The sequence below is a fragment of the Sinocyclocheilus anshuiensis genome, unplaced genomic scaffold (genome assembly GCF_001515605.1).
Source record: "Sinocyclocheilus anshuiensis isolate Anshui unplaced genomic scaffold, SAMN03320099.WGS_v1.1 scaffold118, whole genome shotgun sequence".
NCBI lineage: Eukaryota > Metazoa > Chordata > Actinopteri > Cypriniformes > Cyprinidae > Sinocyclocheilus > Sinocyclocheilus anshuiensis.
This window is the reverse complement of record NW_015546020.1, coordinates 813,549-833,593: the sequence shown is the minus strand read 5'-3', so window position 1 is coordinate 833,593 and position 20,045 is coordinate 813,549. Positions and strand designations below refer to the sequence as shown.

Sequence of the window (20,045 nt, the reverse complement as noted above, 5' to 3'; positions counted from 1 at the left end):
GGTAATTCATTCATTATTCAGTAGAGGGCAGCAGGGACAGTCTATACTTTGTGGTGCGTTTAAGAAGTGCCGGACAAGACTTCTTAAAACATTTATTTTATTTATTTTTTTTGCATTTTTAAGAGGTGGTATACCATAAAATTACCAGAAAACAACGAGATCTAAACCTCCTTACAATCAGATACATAAGCAGTTTGAGGTACAAAATCAAAATGGAGAAAGTGCAAATTTGCTAATAGCTCTCGTACCAGGACAGAAATGTACAAAATAAGCGTTCAACACTGGCGTCAAACTCTCCTACGTCAAGGCTTAATAAACAAACAAAAATGTATGTATATAGAGCGTTCTGGAGTACTAACCATTTAAATCCGTAAAACATGAACGGTTCACGTTTGCTAAATTGTGTACAATCAGTTGACCCCTGACATGTGCATAGACACTACATTGTTTCATGCACTTAAAATTAATAAGGAAAAGCCTTTCTATTGCGACAAATAAGATTGTTCTTTGACACATAGACTGTACCATAAACAAGATCATCACTATGATAGCTAACATGACACTTTTTTTGATTGTGATCACGTTTACGTTTGCGTTTAAAAGATTGAACAATTTCAATGAACACTGAAAACATATAAAAGAAATCATTATTTAGCTCCATTCAACACATTTCTATATGAAAGATTCTTTTGTATGGAGAATCTTGTTCTGCTTTGGAGGCCGTTGGTGCTGAGCAACGTTAAAGGTGCAATATAAAAAATATAATAAATAAATAGCGACATCAATCCAGTAAGGAGCAGCCATTCCGATGCACAATAAAGGAGCAAGGCAGGTAGGCGTCCATCCAGCATTCAGCATGTAAAAACACAATATGCAGCCTGCTTAACTGTAAATACTTGCATTGAAATAAGTAAAAAATGAGAATGACTGACTATAGTGTATTAGAGATACACTGTATATCTACAAAAAACCTTGGTACAATCTCTTTCCCAGACAGCACAGGTACGTCTGCAAGATGTCTGTTAAAGATCACTTCATCTGGAAAGCATCTGCTGTGTACAAACATCTGATAGACGTCTTTAAGATGTCAGTTTTACATTCATTCTAAATCATAAACATCTTAAAGACATCTTCTAAACATCTATTTGACATCTGATAGGAAACGTCCTATAGACGTACTGGAGATGAGCAAACACTAAAAAAAAAACACGCCTTCCAGATGTAAACACGCACATCACATAGATGTCTCTGAGATGTACGTGTGCTATCAGGGTTCTCGGTCTTCAAGTACACTAGTGTTTTTTTCTGTAATTCACCCAAAAGAAAAAATGTAGTCATTTAACTGCCTTAAAGCCATTTCAAACCTGTATGCCATTTTTCCATGAAACAAGATTTGAAGAATCTTTACGCACAATTTCATAAAACTTCTTTTAAAGTCTGTGTAATGGCTTATTTTTTCACGATTTTGATACCTTTATTTACTTGGCGGTTTTTTTTTTTTCATTCAAATTTGGCTGGGTGGTTAATTTTTCTGTGGTGTGACAAACTCAGAACACATTTAATATAGCTTTACACAGACTTTTAATATGGAGTTAGGTTTCTACCACTGGTAAAAAAAAAAAAAAAAGGAATTTATCAACTTTTTTTTTTTAATAGGCGGTCACTATGAACCGTTTTGTATGGAAACGAACTGTTGTGAAGATACTTAAAAAAAATTGTTTTTGTTCCACAGAAAAAGTAATGCTGCGTTCAAGTCCTCCTGGGAGTTCATGTGCGTTCAACTCGTAAATACGATCTATCCGACATGACTTGAACGCACCATAACTGCATATATTTGGAACCACGTGTGCGAGTTAAACGACATATTTCACGTTTTGGAGTTTGAACTATTGCTTCAACAGTGCAAGAAACAATTTTTCTAAGAAATTTGTAACAAATTTTAAATGATAAAATGCCTCACTGATTGTTTGACACATTCGATTTAAATAAATTCTGCACTGAAAATTGTCATATCATACAAGTCGCATTTTAAAGCACTTTTTAGTCCGTCTGAATTTAGTAATGCAGATAAAGAAAAACGTTATACAAGCCAAAAGACATCACATTTTATAGAGCAGATGTTTTGAAAAAGCTTGAAAATGTTTTGTGCCTTCATAGTCTGTAATGCGATTCTGCTTTCCCATGACGGTTTTTCTGATTATTTTTCCCGGGATTAAAGGTGCGTGTCTTCCTCCTGGTTGTCTTCTTCATCTTTCCCGGGCTTATTGACGAGCACCTGCCAACCGTTTCCCCCGTCCCCGCCCGCCGCCACCCCATTGGCGCTGTGTTTCTTCTCCTGCATCTCTGATTGGCTGTCGCTGGTTACGTCCAGTGTGGGGTTGTCATGGCAACCGTTCTCCACAAAGTTAAGTTCTTCGCCTCTCGACTTCGGACGCGCCGTAAACCAGAAGAGACGAAAAATCACAAGACAATAGTAAATTAATTTGAACCCGACACGCCATTCAGAGAATGTTGAGGTTAGTAATTAGAATTCGAGTCGCAAATTAATCGCACTCGAGCTCTGTTGACTGCATCATTTGTCATTACCACAGAACATTTGGACTTGTACCTCAGTTTTTTTTTTAAAGCAAACACCATATCAAAGACTTACCATGTTTTTGAGTTTGGGTAAACGACGCTGCCAGCAGATATAGATGATTCCAGAAGCAATAATGAGTACGCAAACCGATCCGATGATCACTAGAACCACAAACAGCTTCCCGTAGTCGCTACGGGTCTGACTGGGCCTCGAGTGGCACGTGTTCACAGTCGAATAATTCTGAATTCCGATCTGAATGAATTAATAATAATTATTAAATTAAATTTAAAAAATATTATTATTAATAATAATAAATATTTATTATCCATATTGCATAAATGTATTTATTTTACTATTATTTACTGCATTTCAGCCTCACCTCGTATAGACCGCTTCTGATTTCCCCCAGCATTGGCAGGACGTCTTTTGGAGGGATGATTTCTTCAGCGAAAAGACAGTATGAAAAGAAAATTAGACTAAAATACTATAGAATGTTTTTTAAGAAAGTGTGTAAATATAATGAACAATTTGGGTCGAGAGAATTTTTATTTATTTTTTTTTTGCATTGTGACAATAACAAAAGCACATTTACCCCTAAAATTCTCAGTAATGCAAGCCACAAAATTATTGTTATTATCATTCAATTATTATCTGAACACATTTAAAAAAAATTAATAAAATAAATTACATTCAGTACTACAAATACTACCATATCACATGAATACTTTAATAATTTCTAGTAACACGTTATTTTATAGTGTCCTTGTTACATGAACTTACAATAGTAATAAAATAAATTATGCATAAATACATGCAATAACCCTAAACCAAGCCCTAATCCTAACCATACAGTAAGTATATGTTGTTAATTAATATTACTGAGTACTTGAATACAATGTACACTGTAACGCTGACACCGTAAAATAAGTGTAACCTAATTTCTTTATTTTGGTAATAAGAATTGACGGCACAATGGGCTTCACTGACATGAAAATGATGATAAAAATGTCAAAACATCTTAAACAGGTACCTAAACAGGCTTTATTTTCTTAAAGCAAAACATCATTACTCATTTTATTCTTTTGATCTTGCAATGTAATACGACCTCAAACAAGCCTTTGACAGGCTTTGTAAGATTCACCCGAGTAGATACAACATCTTACTAATGCACCGAACAGAGATGTGAGAGATAACACGTGCTATTTTTATCATTTATATAGAGAGCATGAAATGAAAAGCCAACAAATTCAACAAGCCAACAAACTCATTTTAACAATAAACCTCACATTACATGTGACCACAGAGGCCCCGAGCAAGTGTGTGTGTGTGTGTGTGTGTGTGTGTTACCCTGCTCGCTGGCTAAGGCCATCAGCAGCTGGTGGTCCTGCTGTGTGGGTTTGCTGAGGAAAATGAGCCAGGAGCCTTGTGGGATGTTCATCTTTCTGGAGAAAGTGTTTTCCAGCATCTCCAGGAGTCTGTCGCCGCTCTCCATACGAAACTCATCCTGTGAGACACACACAAGACACAAACCATCACGAAAATGTCACTGTCCTGAAATGGGAAAACTGAGAAATACAGTGGTGAAAAAAAAAAGTGACATTTACATTTGTGTGTATGGAGGGATATAAAATCCAAAATTAAATATATAATGAAAAAGCACATGAAATGCTCTAATCAATAAATAAATACAATAAATTAATAGTATAAATTTGTACAAAATTCATGTAAAAATAAATGTAATATAATAGACAATAAAAACTAAGTAAATAAAAATAAAGTAAAATGTGAGCATAAATAAGGCGTCGGTTGCATTTATGTAAATGAAAAATTAAGTGGAATTTGTCAGAAAATTCACATTGAAATGTAATATAAATGTAATATAAATGTAATATAGAGGACAAATTTAAATACATATATAAAATACTTTAAGACATGTAATGTTGCTAATAATAAATAAATACAATAAAATGGGAGTATAAATGTGCAAATGTATTTATGTCAAAATGAAATATATTTCAATGACGTAATATAGTGAACAGAATACAATTTAAAAAAATTAAACGATGTAATCAATAAATAAAGTGAAAGTAAAATGTGATAAAATGTGATAATGAAAATATAAATAGGTTTTAATTGTATTTATGTAAACGAAAAATTACATAATATTTGTCAGAAAATGCACCTAGAAATTAATATATCAAACAAAATTAAAATAAATATATGATAATATAATTGCATAAGCTTTAATGCACCATGCAATGTCACAAACAAATAAATAAATAAATACAAATAAAAGGGAGAATAGATGTTCACAAATATTCACAAATCTCAGTGCAATATAGTAAACAAAAAATATTAAATACATCATAAAATGGTGTAACCAATAAATAAAAATACAGTAAAACGTGAGCATAAATAAGACCTAAGTTGTATTTATGTGAAAAAACTGACATTTGTCAAAAAAACACCTTGAAATGTAATATAAAATGCAAAATCAAATAAATATATGATCATATAATTACAGTATATATGCTTTAATGCATCATAAATAAATACAGTAAAACTGAAATATAAATGCACGCATTATATGTAGAAATGACATACATGTAAATGTAATATAGTGGACAGTATGAAAAAGATATGAATTAATGTCATAAATAAATAAAAATAGAATAAAATATGAGCATACTGTACATAAGATGTAAATTGTATTTATATAAAACAGAATTAACATGGAATTCGTCAGAAAATGCACCCTGAAATGTGACATAACAAACAAAACCAAGTAAATACATTTATGGTGATATAATTAAATACCAATTGATGATTGAAAGGAAAAGTGACACAAAAATGTCCTTTGAAATAAACTATGGGGCCAAATGAAGCTCTCTACAGACAGAGAACCAGTGACCCACCTAAAAAAAAAAACAGGTCTGCTTTGTCTGTCACTGAGACGTCATGTCTGAGATGTTTCTCCACCTCACGTTTGCGCTCAAGAGGCTCAGACGTCCTCTGAACAGAAATCAGACTCAGTTTTCCAGTGCTGAGTCATTCAGGAGACTCCGAGCTCTCGTCCAGTGGGATGGATTGGTTTCTGATCAATGCCTCTGCAGTGCCGCTCGGGTTCAAAGCAGGGCTCCATCGCAGGAGATTTGGCAGTTTAGCGCGCAGCTGTCGGAGCACCGGCGGGGGGAAAGTTCTCCGTGATCATGCTGCAATTACGTGCCACTGGAGCGTTACCGTGGCAACAGACGACCGGCTTCTTCTACGCCGGCGAGAACGTGTATGTGCCAATGAAACATCACAGGGTCGCTGTTGTGTTCTCACACAAGTGTTGTTTGATAATGCATTGAGTTAGTGTTCAGTGATGCATCGAGTTTGATTGTGCTGAAAGCATTCTGTCATGCCTGACCAATGTATGTGTTCGTTTACTGGGGTCTGAAACAGAGAGGTTAAGTAAAAAGATACGATAATTTGATGTTACTCGCTGTGTCGGTGTGATCCTTATCAAACGCAACAGTCGCGTTAGACAGCAGTAAGATTCAACAGAGAACTGAAGCTGAAGTCTCGATGTTTCTTCTGAGCGAAAGACGCTGGGAAACTCACGTGTCTCCTCTCAACAATGTCTCAAACTGCAGTGATTTGAGTCAAAGACAGTGCTGTTATCGTTGAATAAAACTAAAAATACTAAAACAAAAAACCTTAATTGAAATGAATTACATTAAAAAACAAGACATTAAGAATTCATTCCCACGACTGATTAATTATGACTGAATTAATTCCCACTTCTGATTAATTTATTAGTTTCCTAAATTTAGTAAGTCACAGCCACATTGTACTAATTTGTTCCCTCATTTTAGTTAAATCATGGCTGTGATTTAACTAATTAAAATGAACGAATAAGTACAACATGGCCATGATTTACTGAAAAGAGAGAACAAATAGATAAAACGTGGCCATGAATTTTGTTTAAAGTTGAAGTACTAAAATTACTAAAAGTAAAACTGAAATAAAAACTAATTAGACAAAGAAAACTAATAAAAAGGACTAAAACACAACATAATTGCTACAAATTTAACTAAAATTAAAATGAAACTATAAAACCAACTTAAAATAATAATAAACCATATCGTAATGAAACTAAAATAACTGGTCTGAGATCTCAAAATGAACATTTCTCATCAAATTGTCAAATCAAATGATCTGCTTATGATCTTTACATCTTTACTCTTATATGCCAATTATTAAGCCAAAATGAATGGGACTATCAAGCTCCAAAAAGTGTGCACTTGTGCACTATATTTTAAGTCTGCAGAAGCCATATGATTGCTTTATGTGAAGAACAGACACTGAGGTGAATGGGTGCCGTCAGAACGAGAGTCCAAACAGCTGATAAAAACATCACAAGTAATCCACACCACTATCAGTTAATATCTGGAGAAGACAAAAGCTGTGTGTTTGTAAGAAACAAATCCATTATTAAGACATTTTTAACTTCACACAATTCCTCTGTCCATAATATTGCTTTCTCCAGTGAAGCATTTTGTCTGAATCAGGAAAGAAATATGAACAGATCAAGCACCGTTTATAAGTAAACTAATATGTGGATGGATTTTGATGTCAGAGGACAACAGGGGATGGGACTTTTTCTTACTGAAGGAAGCGTTATTATGGATCATCATATTTTGGCCAGAAGCAAAAGTTTGAAGTTAAAATTTGTTTCTTACAATTGCGCGTCTTTATGCTTCTCAAGATGTTAGTTGATGGACTGGAGTGGTGTGGATTATTGTGATGACTCTCATTCTGACGGCACCCATTCACTGCAGAGGATCCATCAGTGATCGTGATGGAAAAACAGATTTTTATGAAGAAAATGCAAGTGGTTTGCGTATGCAAGAACAATGTGTGGCTGGGTTAGGGTTAGCTAGAGAGTTCTGGGTTGGGTTTTGTAAAAAAAAATAAATAAATGGCACTTACACAGTCAAAGTTGTCTGTCATGTTGAGTATAACGTAGCCCTTTCCTGCGAGGTTGCTCCAGTCAACGCAAATCACCTGCACAGAGTGAGAAACAAAAAGGGTGTTTAGCAGTCGAAGGATCGCAGTGGATTGTTGTGGTTTAACCAAAACGCTCGCTGACAACCTGCCGCGCTGCCTGGAGAACAAAACTATAAACCCATTACTCTTCCAACGCAGTCAGACAAAATCAATCAACTGTGAAATCATTCCACAAAGACACAACATATTTCATCCAAACAAACAATTGAGAATTGTATAGTAAGAACCACCTGTAGAATTCAAACTTGTTTTGTCGATATTTTTAAAAGTTGAAATGAAAAAAAAAGTACATAACATTACTTCTTACCAGCGTTGTTATTGTTAGCTAAAATGAAAACTATTAAAGATCATTTTTGAAATTCGGAGGGTGACATAATATATAGACACAATAGATGAAAAACTGAACATCAGAAATATTGCCTTGGCACTTACTGAAATAAATATCTTTAAGATGAAGTACTAAAATTAAAACTAAAATAAAATTGAAACTGAAATAAAAATAAACAATTAAATTTAAGACAATTTCAATTTAAAATTTAAGACAAAACTAAAGTACTAAAACTTGAGCTAAAATAAAAACGGAAAATATAAAAATAAAAACTAATCCAAAATATGAATAAATACTATAATAATACTGATTCTTTCAAGGCATTTCTTCTTGTTATTATATTTATACATTATTTCATATCATAATATACTTTACTATTTGTCATATATTTATAATTAGACATAATAATAGTAAGAAATGTATAATAATATTAATATAATAATATTTAATAATATATATTCATTATTTAAATGTTATATAATATACGGGTATACAATAAAGATACTTTTATATATTCACATTTAAATATATTTAAAATAAAAAATATATTTTATTCAATGGTACATATTTTTATTTTTGAGCAGAGAGTATCTGACCTACAGCTGAATTCTGAATTCTTTGAACATTTAATGCAAGAAGGGATATATTATTGCATATATTATTGTATTATATTATTACAGAGCTCAATTAATTTGTTATTTTCTGCCATTGAGTACCTGCTCGGCCTCCTGTGACAGCTCTGAGTCGTGAAGCTCCGTTTCGGCGAGATATTCGGTGCCGCCGTGACGAAGCTCTGCCCCCTCCTCATCCTCCGTTGTGGTGAGCGGCGTCCCCTGCCAGGCGGTTTCGGTGAAGACCACAGGCGGCAGGTCTGAAGTGGGGGAGGATGAGGGTCCGGTTGTGAGCGGCGTGAGGTATCGCCATTCGTCCTCTTCCTCCTCATCCAGTGCGGTGGGGAAAACCACCAACTCTTCCTCATCCTCCTCTTCCTCAGAATCATCCAGGTGTGGTTTGTCAGGCTGCAGGGGCTCCCGGCTGGGCAGGGGGCCGATTTCAGGAGCCGTGGGCGCTTGTGTTACCTCACGGCCCCTCTCGTCATCAAACGGGTCATCGGATGTCAGACGCCTGTCAGGCCCAGCTGTGGCCTCTGGCTGGTTCTGACGTGCGAGTCCAAGGAGACGGGGCGTGGCAGTGGAGTGGGCGTGGTCTTGGGCACCTGCGACTGACGGCCCCGGGGAGGGGTGCAGAGGGAAGCCACTCGATTCTGAATCACTCTCCCACCGCTCCGGGTCCACGGACTCAGTCGTAGGGACAAACAATGAGGAAGAGAGGTTCGTCACAATGGGCTTTTGGCTCAGAGAAAGTGGTGAAGATGGTGGTTCTGGGGATGAAGGGCTGTAATCTATGATTAAATAAAGCAAGAAAAGTTGTAAACATTTCAGAGACAAAGTACACACACTCTAGTATTCTAAACTATACTGTGCTAAACTGAACTATTCTAAATTATGTTTATACTAAGCTATAACTGTATAGTTGGTATTTGTAGTTGGTTTTTCAAGTTTGGTAGTATTGGGATTTAGAGACCAACCGATACTGACTTTATATGATTGATACAATACCGATTATTTTAAAATGTAAGTGTCTGAGAGCCAAAAATTATTTCTTTATTTATGCTGTTAGACTACATCAGGGTTATTATAATTAACTAAAACTAAAAACAAAAAAATGTCATTACTTGGAAATTTACAAAAATAAAATCTTTCAGTATAGCATCTGAAATCACTAAATCGAAAAAATCTAGTGATTTAAAGCAAAAACTAATTATGAAAATACTTAAAAAAAAAAAACTAAAAAAATGTTTTTTTTCACTTTTTCTAACATTTAATTGAAATTAGAAAATATAAAAATAAAACTATTTCAAAATATTATTAAAAACTAAAATAGTGCATTAATGAAACTAAAACAACACTGGACAACGCCAATAAAATCATTATATGCATTACAGATATTTAACAATATGATATATTATAATAATTAACTATATTAAAATATTTGAATGTTTTTTAGTATGAAATATTACTTTTTATTTATGCAATTATATTGATGCAAAGTTTTGATATAAATAGTCATAAACGTATTTTCATCTTTCTTTTGGGCTACATCTAAACATAGCTTAACACTGTCTTTAGAGACTCATTATTAATCGTTAGACTTAATATTAAACAACCGATAACCTAAGTTTAAAAGTGTGAATATCGGTATAAGTATGAATATTGGCCATCTCAAGTGGGATACAGAAAAGTCAAAGATGCCAAAGTCTTGTATAATATAGCAAAGCATAAAGTATACTAAAGCATATTAAAAGCATGTTATATTATTGCATAACCTTGTAAACATTTAGTTTGTTGAGTTTTACATGATAGTTCATTGATATAGAGCAATCAAGTACATGATTACAAAACACTGATTAAGAAAATGCTGTTTTCACAGTATAGTATAGTAGGATGAGGTTGTTTAGTAAGATCTGACGGGAGCATGCTGTCTTATTCATCTTAAGTTTCTTGAGTACAGCAGATTCGAGCAGCTGCACTGCAGCACTGCACCTGCGTTTGGCACAGCACACACATCAGGGACCCGAGAGCTCTCGAATGCAGCCTGATTATTCATGAGACACACACACTGCCACACTGAAACGCGCTGTAATGAGGAGAGCTATTGTCTAGAGTCAGCAGGAGAGAGATGCTATATCTATACTTTATCAAGAAAATTATCATAACTGGATGTAATAAAAAAAAGCAGCATACCAGAGACTGTGTGGCAAGCTTTGGCACACTCCTCCAGTGACAGGAAGTTATTGCGATTCTCTCTGCAGCCCCCAAATATGAAGTTTTCGCACTTTTTAGTGACGGGGTTAAAGTGCCAGCGAGGGATCGCCCCACGACAAGGTCCCACCTTCTTGGGCATCAGACAGCGCTCTGAGAGCAAAAACAAACAAATACATCTACTACTTCTGAAAGCATCTTTTAGAGAACAATAACACAACTGCAAATTTGACAGCAACAGAGTCAGTGTTTTTCGACATCGCCTAAGATCCAGTGGAATCATTCCTCCCTCTGTTCAATTACTGAACTGCTACTGGTTTGGGATGAAAAGCATCAGGTAACTGGAGGTCTTCACACTAATTAAAGACAGTGGATGTGTGAAAGGGACAAGAGGAATGAAAACTCCTGTGAGAGTAGACAAAAAGAGCACAGGGATAGATAGATAGATAGATAGATAGATAGATAGATAGATAGATAGATAGAATGACAGACAGAACAACAGATCGACAGATAAGACAAAAATCTAGACAGATACAGACAACAATAGATACATATCAATAGAACGATATATAGATAGAACAACAGACAGAATGATAGAACGAATAAAGGATAGATAGATAGATAGAACAATAGACAGATAGACGTCTAGACAAAAATCTAGACAGACACAGACGATAGATAGATAGAACAACACACAGAACAATATAAATAGATGATAAAACAACAGATAGATAGTAGATAGATAGATAGAACAACAGACCGAACAATAGATAGATAGATAGAACAACAGAACGATAGATAGATAGATAGATAGATAGATAGATAGATAGAACAACAGACCGAACGATAGAGAGATAGAACAACAGAACGATAGATAGATAGATAGATAGATAGAACAACAGACCGAACGATAGATAGATAGAACAACAGAACGATAGATAGATAGATAGAACAACAGAACGATAGATAGATAGATAGATAGATAGATAGATAGAACAACAGACCGAACGATAGATAGATAGAACAGAACGATAGATAGATAGATAGATAGAACAACAGAACGATAGATAGATAGAACAACACACAGAACGATATAAAGATGATAAAACAACAGATAGATAGTAGATAGATAGAACAACAGACCAAACGATAGATAGATAGAACAACAGATGATAGATAGAACAACAGAACGATAGATAGAACAACACACAGAATGATATAAATAGATGATAAAACAACAGAACGATAGATAGATAGATAGATAGATAGATAGATAGATAGATAGATAGATAGATAGAACAACACACAGAACGATATAAATAGATGATAAAACAACAGATAGATAGATAGAACAACAGACCGAACAATAGACAGATAGAACAACAAAAATCTAGACAGATACAGACAACAATAGATGGACATCAATAGAACGATAGATAGATAGAACAACAGACAGATAGAGCGATAGATAGAACAATAGACAGATAGACGTCTAGACAGATATAGATAGATAGATAGATAGATAGATAGATAGATAGCAAAATGTCTAAACAAGCATCTAGATAGACAGAATGATAAATCGATAGACAGACAGATAGACTGAGCAAAAGAAAGTCTGTCTATTTCCTAAACAGATAAACACTCATTTTGAGGAGGTGCAGGCACAGAGCCAGGATATAACGTAAAACAATTAACCAAACATTTTCAAGTTTGTCTCAAGTTCTAAAGCAGATAGCTGTGTTGTTGTCTTCAGGTCCATCCAGTGCACCCACAGAGACCAACTATTAACCTAAAAATGTTTCATAAAAAACGTGAGTGCGAGTGAGTTACGTGCCAAGGTTTAATATGTAGGATTATGGGTTTGTTCAAATCACTAATTTGAGAAATTAAAACAGTAATGTCTCACTTAGCATACAGCGTGAGTGTGCCAGTTGAATCAAGCTGATATCCACCAGAGAAAATCAAAAAATGTCACACTCCTCATGGCAGCTCCGTCCTTCTCTCTGTCTCATACGCACACACCGGAAACAGGCCACTGCGGTTAGCGAGCTAGCAGGTGAACTAAAAATAATACTGTTTTCGGGCACATTAATTTCCAGGCGTTGTGTAGAAAGTGGGTATATTTTCTCTACTCACTGCTGCCAAACACGTCCACGACCGCAGGGTGGACTGAAGAAACATCAGTGGAATTGTTAAAGTCGACAAAACTCTAATCAACAAAAATAAGGTAAACATCAGGAGGGGACTGCAGGTGTTGAGGAAATGACGCACGATAACGAGTCCTAAAAGCTGTTGTTCACACCACTTTACAACTCTAACTGCCTCTCATTTTTGCGAGTTAAATAACTGTGTCTAGAGGCCGAGTCATACAGAGATACTGACTTAATATGAATCTGTCGTCATTCAGTGCCTTTGTTGCACAATTTACAGGTGCAGCATAATTTTGCAACCATTTTCGAACATAAATATGCAACCAGATTTCAATAGGAAATGAATCGAGTCAAATAATTGTCAGAGCAAATATATTTACACATCTAGTTGATAAATGTCAAGCACTTGACCCAATTTCGAATGTAATATTGCAACCAAATTTTGCTCGTAATTAAGTCAAATCGTTGTCAGAACGAATACTGTATTAACACCCCGAGCTGACAAATGATAGGTACTTGACCTATTTTCAGCCGTAAATATGCAACCAAATTTCATTCATAAATGAATTAGGTCATATAGTTGTCAGAGCGAAAATATTAACATCCCTAGTTGACAAAAGTCAAGTACTTGACCCATTTTTGATCGTAAATATGCAACCAAATTTCGTTCATAATTCAATCATGTCAGATCACTATCAGAGCAATTCTGGTTGCAAAAAAAAACCAACAACTACATTTGGTTGTGAAATTATATATCATTTTCAAACATAATATTGCAACCAAATTTTGTTCATGACTGAATTAAGTCTAAACGTTGTCAGAGCGAATGTATTTACATTTCTATTTAACAAATGACAAGCACTTGACCCATTTTTGATCATAAATGCAACCAAATTGTGTCCATAATTGAATCAAGTCAAAACATTGTCAGAGTGAATATATTTACATTTCTAGTTAACAAATGGCAAGCACTTGACGCATTTTCCAACATAATATTGCAACCAAATTTCGTTCATAACTGAATCAAGTAAAATTGTTGTCAGAGTGAATATATTAACACCCCTAGTTGATAAACGACAAGTACTTGACCCATTTTTGATCGTAAATATGCAACCAAATTTTGTTTGTAATTGAATGAAGTCATACCATTGTCAAGAGCGAATATTTACACCTCTAATTGACAAATGAGATTCATGACGTCAGATGAAAAAGGAAAGACTTTATGACTTTTAAAGTTTACATAGACAAACTTGATGACTTACTGCTTCTACTCACCATTCATGGCACTTAGGTCAACACCGCTGTCTTTGGTCTCGATTTGAGCGTTCTTGCCATCCTCGCTGTCTTCGCTGAAGAATCCAGAGCTCTCCTGAGAACTCTCCATGAAGCCAGGCCTGCGATCCCTCGAGACCTCATCGTGTTCCTTAAAGCCTTCTGGAACATCCAGAACTGGCCCGTGGGAGCGGAGAGGGTTGGGTAGGAGCGCTGGACCAGCGCTCAGAACCTCGGCACACACCAAAACCAGGAAAACTGAACCTAAATGAAAGGAAAAGAGATTTAAAAAGCTCACTTTTTGAACTCGGCCTCATTGAATACACAGATCAAAATCAGCACTAATGAACCAAACCAACTCTTTCACCGCAAATTAATTATTCTTAATAGCTTCAACAGTGACAGATGGTTTCAAGGATATATATAGATCCATCAAACTCTGACTGGAGACGTCTTGAGTCCTGGCCCCGATGGGCTTCAACCACAGATGGTTCCCTATCATGGCGGCTTAGTGTTGTCTCTCAAACCACCCGGTCTTATCTTTCCTCGCCCTACCAGGTCACCACAGGATTAGTGCTGGCTTTAACACTGGACAGCCGAAAAAGGCGACAACTGGGGGGGCAACTAGCCTTCTGTTGGAGCTAAGTTGGAGTTTCAAAGCCAATTACACAGTTCTCTAATTCTGACACGGCTTTAGTTTTTATTCATGGATCAATTTAATTAAACATATTCTCTAGCGAGGCTTGGTTTAATTAAGGAGACCAGCAGGCATACGCCTCGGCAACTCTGGTATTATATCTAGCAAGTGTGTGTGATTGTGTGGTAATTAACAGGATGGAAAAACCGGCCACTTCCTGCTCCAATTTATGAATTGATCAACTTTGCTTTCTGGAAACGTTCCAGTGGTTTTACAGACCCGGGACGGCCAGTGAACTCAAGCCATGCAATGCTGCGGAAACTTCCAAAATGGGATATTGCTGGAGAGTATAATCCCAAATAACCAAATGAAATTTACTTAGTAAATTAAAGAGAATTAAAGATTAAAAGACCACTTTGTTTTTTGACAAACATTCTACATTTATCAGTAATGCTACATTCTATTCAACTCGGAATTCGGAAGTCTGACGATCCAACGTTCAACTTGGAAAAGTGCAACGAAATGTCACTTGTACACCTGCAGCATAAGAGCTAGCATACAATTCTTCAAAATTTGGACATTATACAACAACTTTGTTGCCATGGCACTTTCTTATTTGCATTCAAATAAGGCGCGAAAACTCAATGCACAGGCTTGATGTCGATGATGCCGAATGCCATTGGTTCTTGGAAATGATCCAAATGATATTTTAGAGATTATCAGTGAATAATTACTTTGTGTCTGATCTTAATGCAAAACTATTAGACAACTTCAAAAGACTTGGAATACAATGCACAAGTCATATGGACTTTCATCGTGCTTTTATTGTCGTTTTTGGAGCTTCACAATCCCTACATGGTCACTGGTCAACAATGGTCATAGTAGTTTACAACAAAAAGACTAATTAATTACAGAATAAAAATTTTGGGGCTTTTCCTCCAAGTTTATATGCTTCCTAGGAGGCACCTCTATCTCTGTGATGTATGTCCTTAGAAACCGTCAACGTCCCACCCCAGTAGATCACATTAATTATGTTTGACGCAATCGTATTGTGCCTCAGTGGACTCGGGTTTCTGCAAAGCTACTTCTGACCTCGGTTGAACAGCGAATAAAGAATGTGAATTTGCTGACAGCTGCTCCTTGGCCTTGTGCCCCAGAGATGCTCTCAAAGTTTGGACACACGTTAGATGGTACATTAATCATAAAAGCTAATGAAACTCATGAAGATGAATCATTTGCACATAAACTTGAAAAACAAAAGAAGACCTTTAACAACTGCAGAGAGACACAACTAAAAAGAGGACATATTTTGCTAAAAATGTTTGTAAGAAGAACTTAAAAAAATCTCCCTTTACTCGGTTCTCTGAATTAATAAAAATCTACTTATTTATGCTTATCATTTAATATTTAGTGTGTTTCCTGAGACAAATAATATACCCCAAAAATATTTCCAACGTCGGGATGAAAATACAGGATATTTGGTCATTTAAGTTCTTATTTCAGGAAGATTTGATGTATACAGAAAATAAATAAATAAATTAATAAAAACTGTCAATAACCTATCTACATCATGTCACTCCAAATACATAAATAAGCAATAAATATCATGAAAATAATTTCACATGGCTCAAAAAAATCCAAATGGTAATGAATATAAATCAGACATGTTCTTGACATCTTCTACACTGTGGTTTCATATCATAGCAGTCGCAGCATGTCCAGCGCCCACCTGTTTCTGTCTGACTGATTTTAGATGTCTTAAAATAGTGCACATTCATCCGTTCAGACCAAGACGCCACAATCCTTTGCCATCTGATACGAACACGGATCCGTCACATAGCAGCTATTGTATTAAATATATGAGCAGTTCAGCCAGCGCCAGTATCAGACTCTCTCTGAAAGAGACGAGGAGCCTGAACACAGAATAAAATGATTCATAAATCATCAAACCCGACAAAGCTTGGCCCAATTTGAAGTGTGAGCCACCTGGACTTCAGCAACACACTGTGAATACATACAGCTGCCAATTATTTCTCTGTCTAAAATCCTCTCGATCTCTTTTTCTTACCTCTCGGAGAAAAAGCCACGTCTCATACGAGCGGCTCAAGTCAAGACGGGCTCAGCGGCGAGAGAAATGCTGATGTCACCTGACCTGAATGGGTTTCTGGGCTGTGCCAGCTTACAATGCAGCAGTGCCTGTGGGTGCAGGTGGCACTGAGCATTAGGAGGCAGATTTATAGTCTAAGACTGGCAGCTGCAGGTCTGCAGTGCCTGATATTGCTAAAGAGGGAATGAGTTGTACCACAGTACTGAATTATTACCATATACCATGGTATTTCTAGTGGTGCAATGTCCAATTAAAGATGCTATTTATAAACATGACTGTACTGTAACTATAACCTAAATTAAATGGCAATACAGTACTTTGACCAAGGCATCAAATGTTTTCGATATGGTATGCCAACGTACTTCAAAAAGTACCATAGTATGAGTTCCAAAAACATTGTATTACTAAAGCAATACCACAAAAACAGGGTAATACTTTGATATATATTATAGTATTAGGTGATTACTCCAAGGAAATGTGAAAAAAAACCACTATGATATCTACAGTACATAGTGATATTGTAACAATAACCTAAATTAAATGGCAATACAGCACTTTGACCATGGTATGCTAAAGTACTTAAAAAATACCATGGAATAAGATTTAAAAAAAAAACATGGTAATCTCACAAAAACGGTGGATATATCAAAAATACTTTGATATATATCACAACATTGAGTCTTTACCATGGTAGTTACATAGTACTCCAAGGATATGTACTTTGACATGACATCAAATGTTTACTATATGGTACACCAAGGCATACCATGATATAAATTCAAAAAGCATTGTACTACCAGAGTAATACCACAAAAACAGGGTGATATTTTGATATACATCGTGGTATCGTGTGATTACCATGGTATCTACATGGTACTCCAAAAAAAAGAAAAAAAAAAACCTTAAGAAACTTAACTATGTATTTATTACAGTAAAAGTGTAACCATGTTTTTTGGTATATTGATTACCATTTGTATAACCACATTTTTACTACAAATATGATGGTTAATCTATGGTTAGTGTAGCAACCCTGTTGAAAAAAACAGCATATGCTGGTTAGGTATGTTTTGAAGCTGGGATGCTGGTTTAAGCTGGTCCTTAGCTGGTCATGTGCTGGTCCTAAACTGGTCCGACCAGCTTAAGACCAGCACATGACCATCTAAGGACCAGTTTAAACCAGCATAAACCAGCAAAAGACCAGCTCAAACCAGCATCCCAGCTTCAAAACATACCTAATACCATATGCTGGTTTTTTTCAACAGGAAAACCATGGTTAATTTGACGTTGCCATGGATTAACCATGGTTTTATTTGTAGTAAAACCATGGTTAATTTTCATAAGGGACAGTAACTATAAGCTAAATATTAATACAGTATTTTGACATATACCATGACATCAGTAGTTCACTATACCGAAATCCAATGTACTTTTAAAGAATATCATAGTATAAGTTTAAAAAAACAATGCACTACCATGGTAATACTACAAAACGGGGTAATATTTTGATATATATTATATTATTGAGTGATTACCATGCTAAAAACATGGTAGCATGTCCAAAAATACCATACCATACTATATATATATATACACATACAGTATATGACAGCAAAATGCATATACAATGATATTTACATGATAGTCTAATATATCTGTTCATAACAAAATCATGGTAATTTCCTATTTACCATGGCATTTACACGCCACTCCAATGTACTTCAAAAAATACTAAGCTATTAACATGGTGTTACAAAATACTCAAAGAGGGTGAGCAAAGAATCAAATGCCAGTTGATTTCAGAGTGAAATGGGGTGTTGAACAGAGACTTGGCTTGAGCCTGCATCTGTGCTGCCCATTAGACTAAACAGACCTGACCTGTCATTGTTGTGTCTGGTCATCGGCCTGTCTGGAGCGGCTTTTGACCAGCACAATCTGTCAGCCGTGGCCTCATGGGCATAACAAGCCATCACACACACGGCGTGCCAAACACAATCAGCGTCCACAACAGCTGCGAAATGTTCTTTTCTCAGTTACATGATGAATCATGCTGACCGGACCTGAATACATCAGCTCGGTCTCCAGATAGGGAGGAAAAAGGGGCGTGTGCCACAATCTGCACTACCAGATCAATAACACAAATATCTGAATGACTTCAATGACTGGACTCTTCATACTGGGGATGAGGACAAGCAAAGCACATCAACAAATCATAAATGATCATCTCAGAAAAAGCCTTTTTTTCGCCACTTTTGGCAACAATGAGAAGTGTTAATGATGCACATTGGTTTCAGACACAATATGAATCAAACCTTGTGATTACTGTACCAGATTACAAAACTAGTATTCTGACATTTATCAATGATTAAATAAGAAGTAAATTTTTTTTTTTTTAACCACACATTAACATTACACCAGGCTATAAATATTTTTAAATACACACACTCACATAAAATAGATTAGTTTATAAAAAATATAATTAATAGGGAATAATAATACCTAGCAATAATAATACAATGCATTGATATTTTTATAAAAACAATACAAAATTAAATATGTTGTAATATATTTACATATGCATTCATACAACACAAAAAAAATACTGAACTCACCCAACATCAGGCTCTGGACAGACGGGACTGACATCTCTGCGGCTTTAAATGATCGCGGTGAGAAATAATCGCGTCAGTAGTGTTTCAGTTCGCTCGCATGTGCATCATATGCTTAGTGACCTCAGTGTGCGCTAGACGAGACGCACTAACACGAATTAATCATCGGAATTGAACACAAAAGGTCAGTTGTTGGGCAGACGAAGCGTTATGTGACTGCGAGGAAACTAGACGGCAGGTTCGTTTGCTGCTCTTCTTGCAGTCGGTGGATTTGCAGCGATAGATTGAGGATTTTGGAGGGTTTGATTCCTGGCGCAGTGACTGCAGGCGAGCCGCTGCAGCGACGCAGGGTCCTAAACCCCGCCGAACAACTTGTTTTAGCGACAGCACGATGGAATCCTGACGTCGACCAATCAGAAAGCGCCGATTATGATTAACCACGCCCATTCCACTCTGCGCATAATCAAACAAGATTGTAGACAGTAGTTTA

The 20,045-nt window shown here is 35.9% G+C and overlaps 1 protein-coding gene across 3 annotated transcripts; it reads right to left on the bottom strand.

Moving 5' to 3' along the window:
- Positions 1-1,772: 1,772 nt before the first annotated feature.
- On the bottom strand, positions 1,773-19,909 carry podxl2 (podocalyxin-like 2). Of its 3 annotated transcripts, none has more exons than XM_016499602.1 (9): positions 19,559-19,909; positions 14,209-14,469; positions 10,766-10,936; positions 8,678-9,363; positions 7,556-7,630; positions 3,926-4,082; positions 2,958-3,019; positions 2,651-2,830; positions 1,773-2,425 (listed from the first exon to the last, which is right to left on the bottom strand). In XM_016499602.1, the coding sequence occupies exons 1-9, from the start codon at positions 19,590-19,592 to the stop codon at positions 2,213-2,215; spliced, it is 1,839 nt and encodes a 612-aa protein (XP_016355088.1). In that variant the 5' UTR covers positions 19,593-19,909; the 3' UTR covers positions 1,773-2,212. The 3 variants fall into 3 exon arrangements, with proteins under 3 accessions (XP_016355088.1, XP_016355089.1, XP_016355090.1); XM_016499603.1 differs by having other exon boundaries at positions 14,209-14,463; XM_016499604.1 differs by lacking the exon at positions 10,766-10,936.
- Positions 19,910-20,045: the final 136 nt, after the last annotated feature.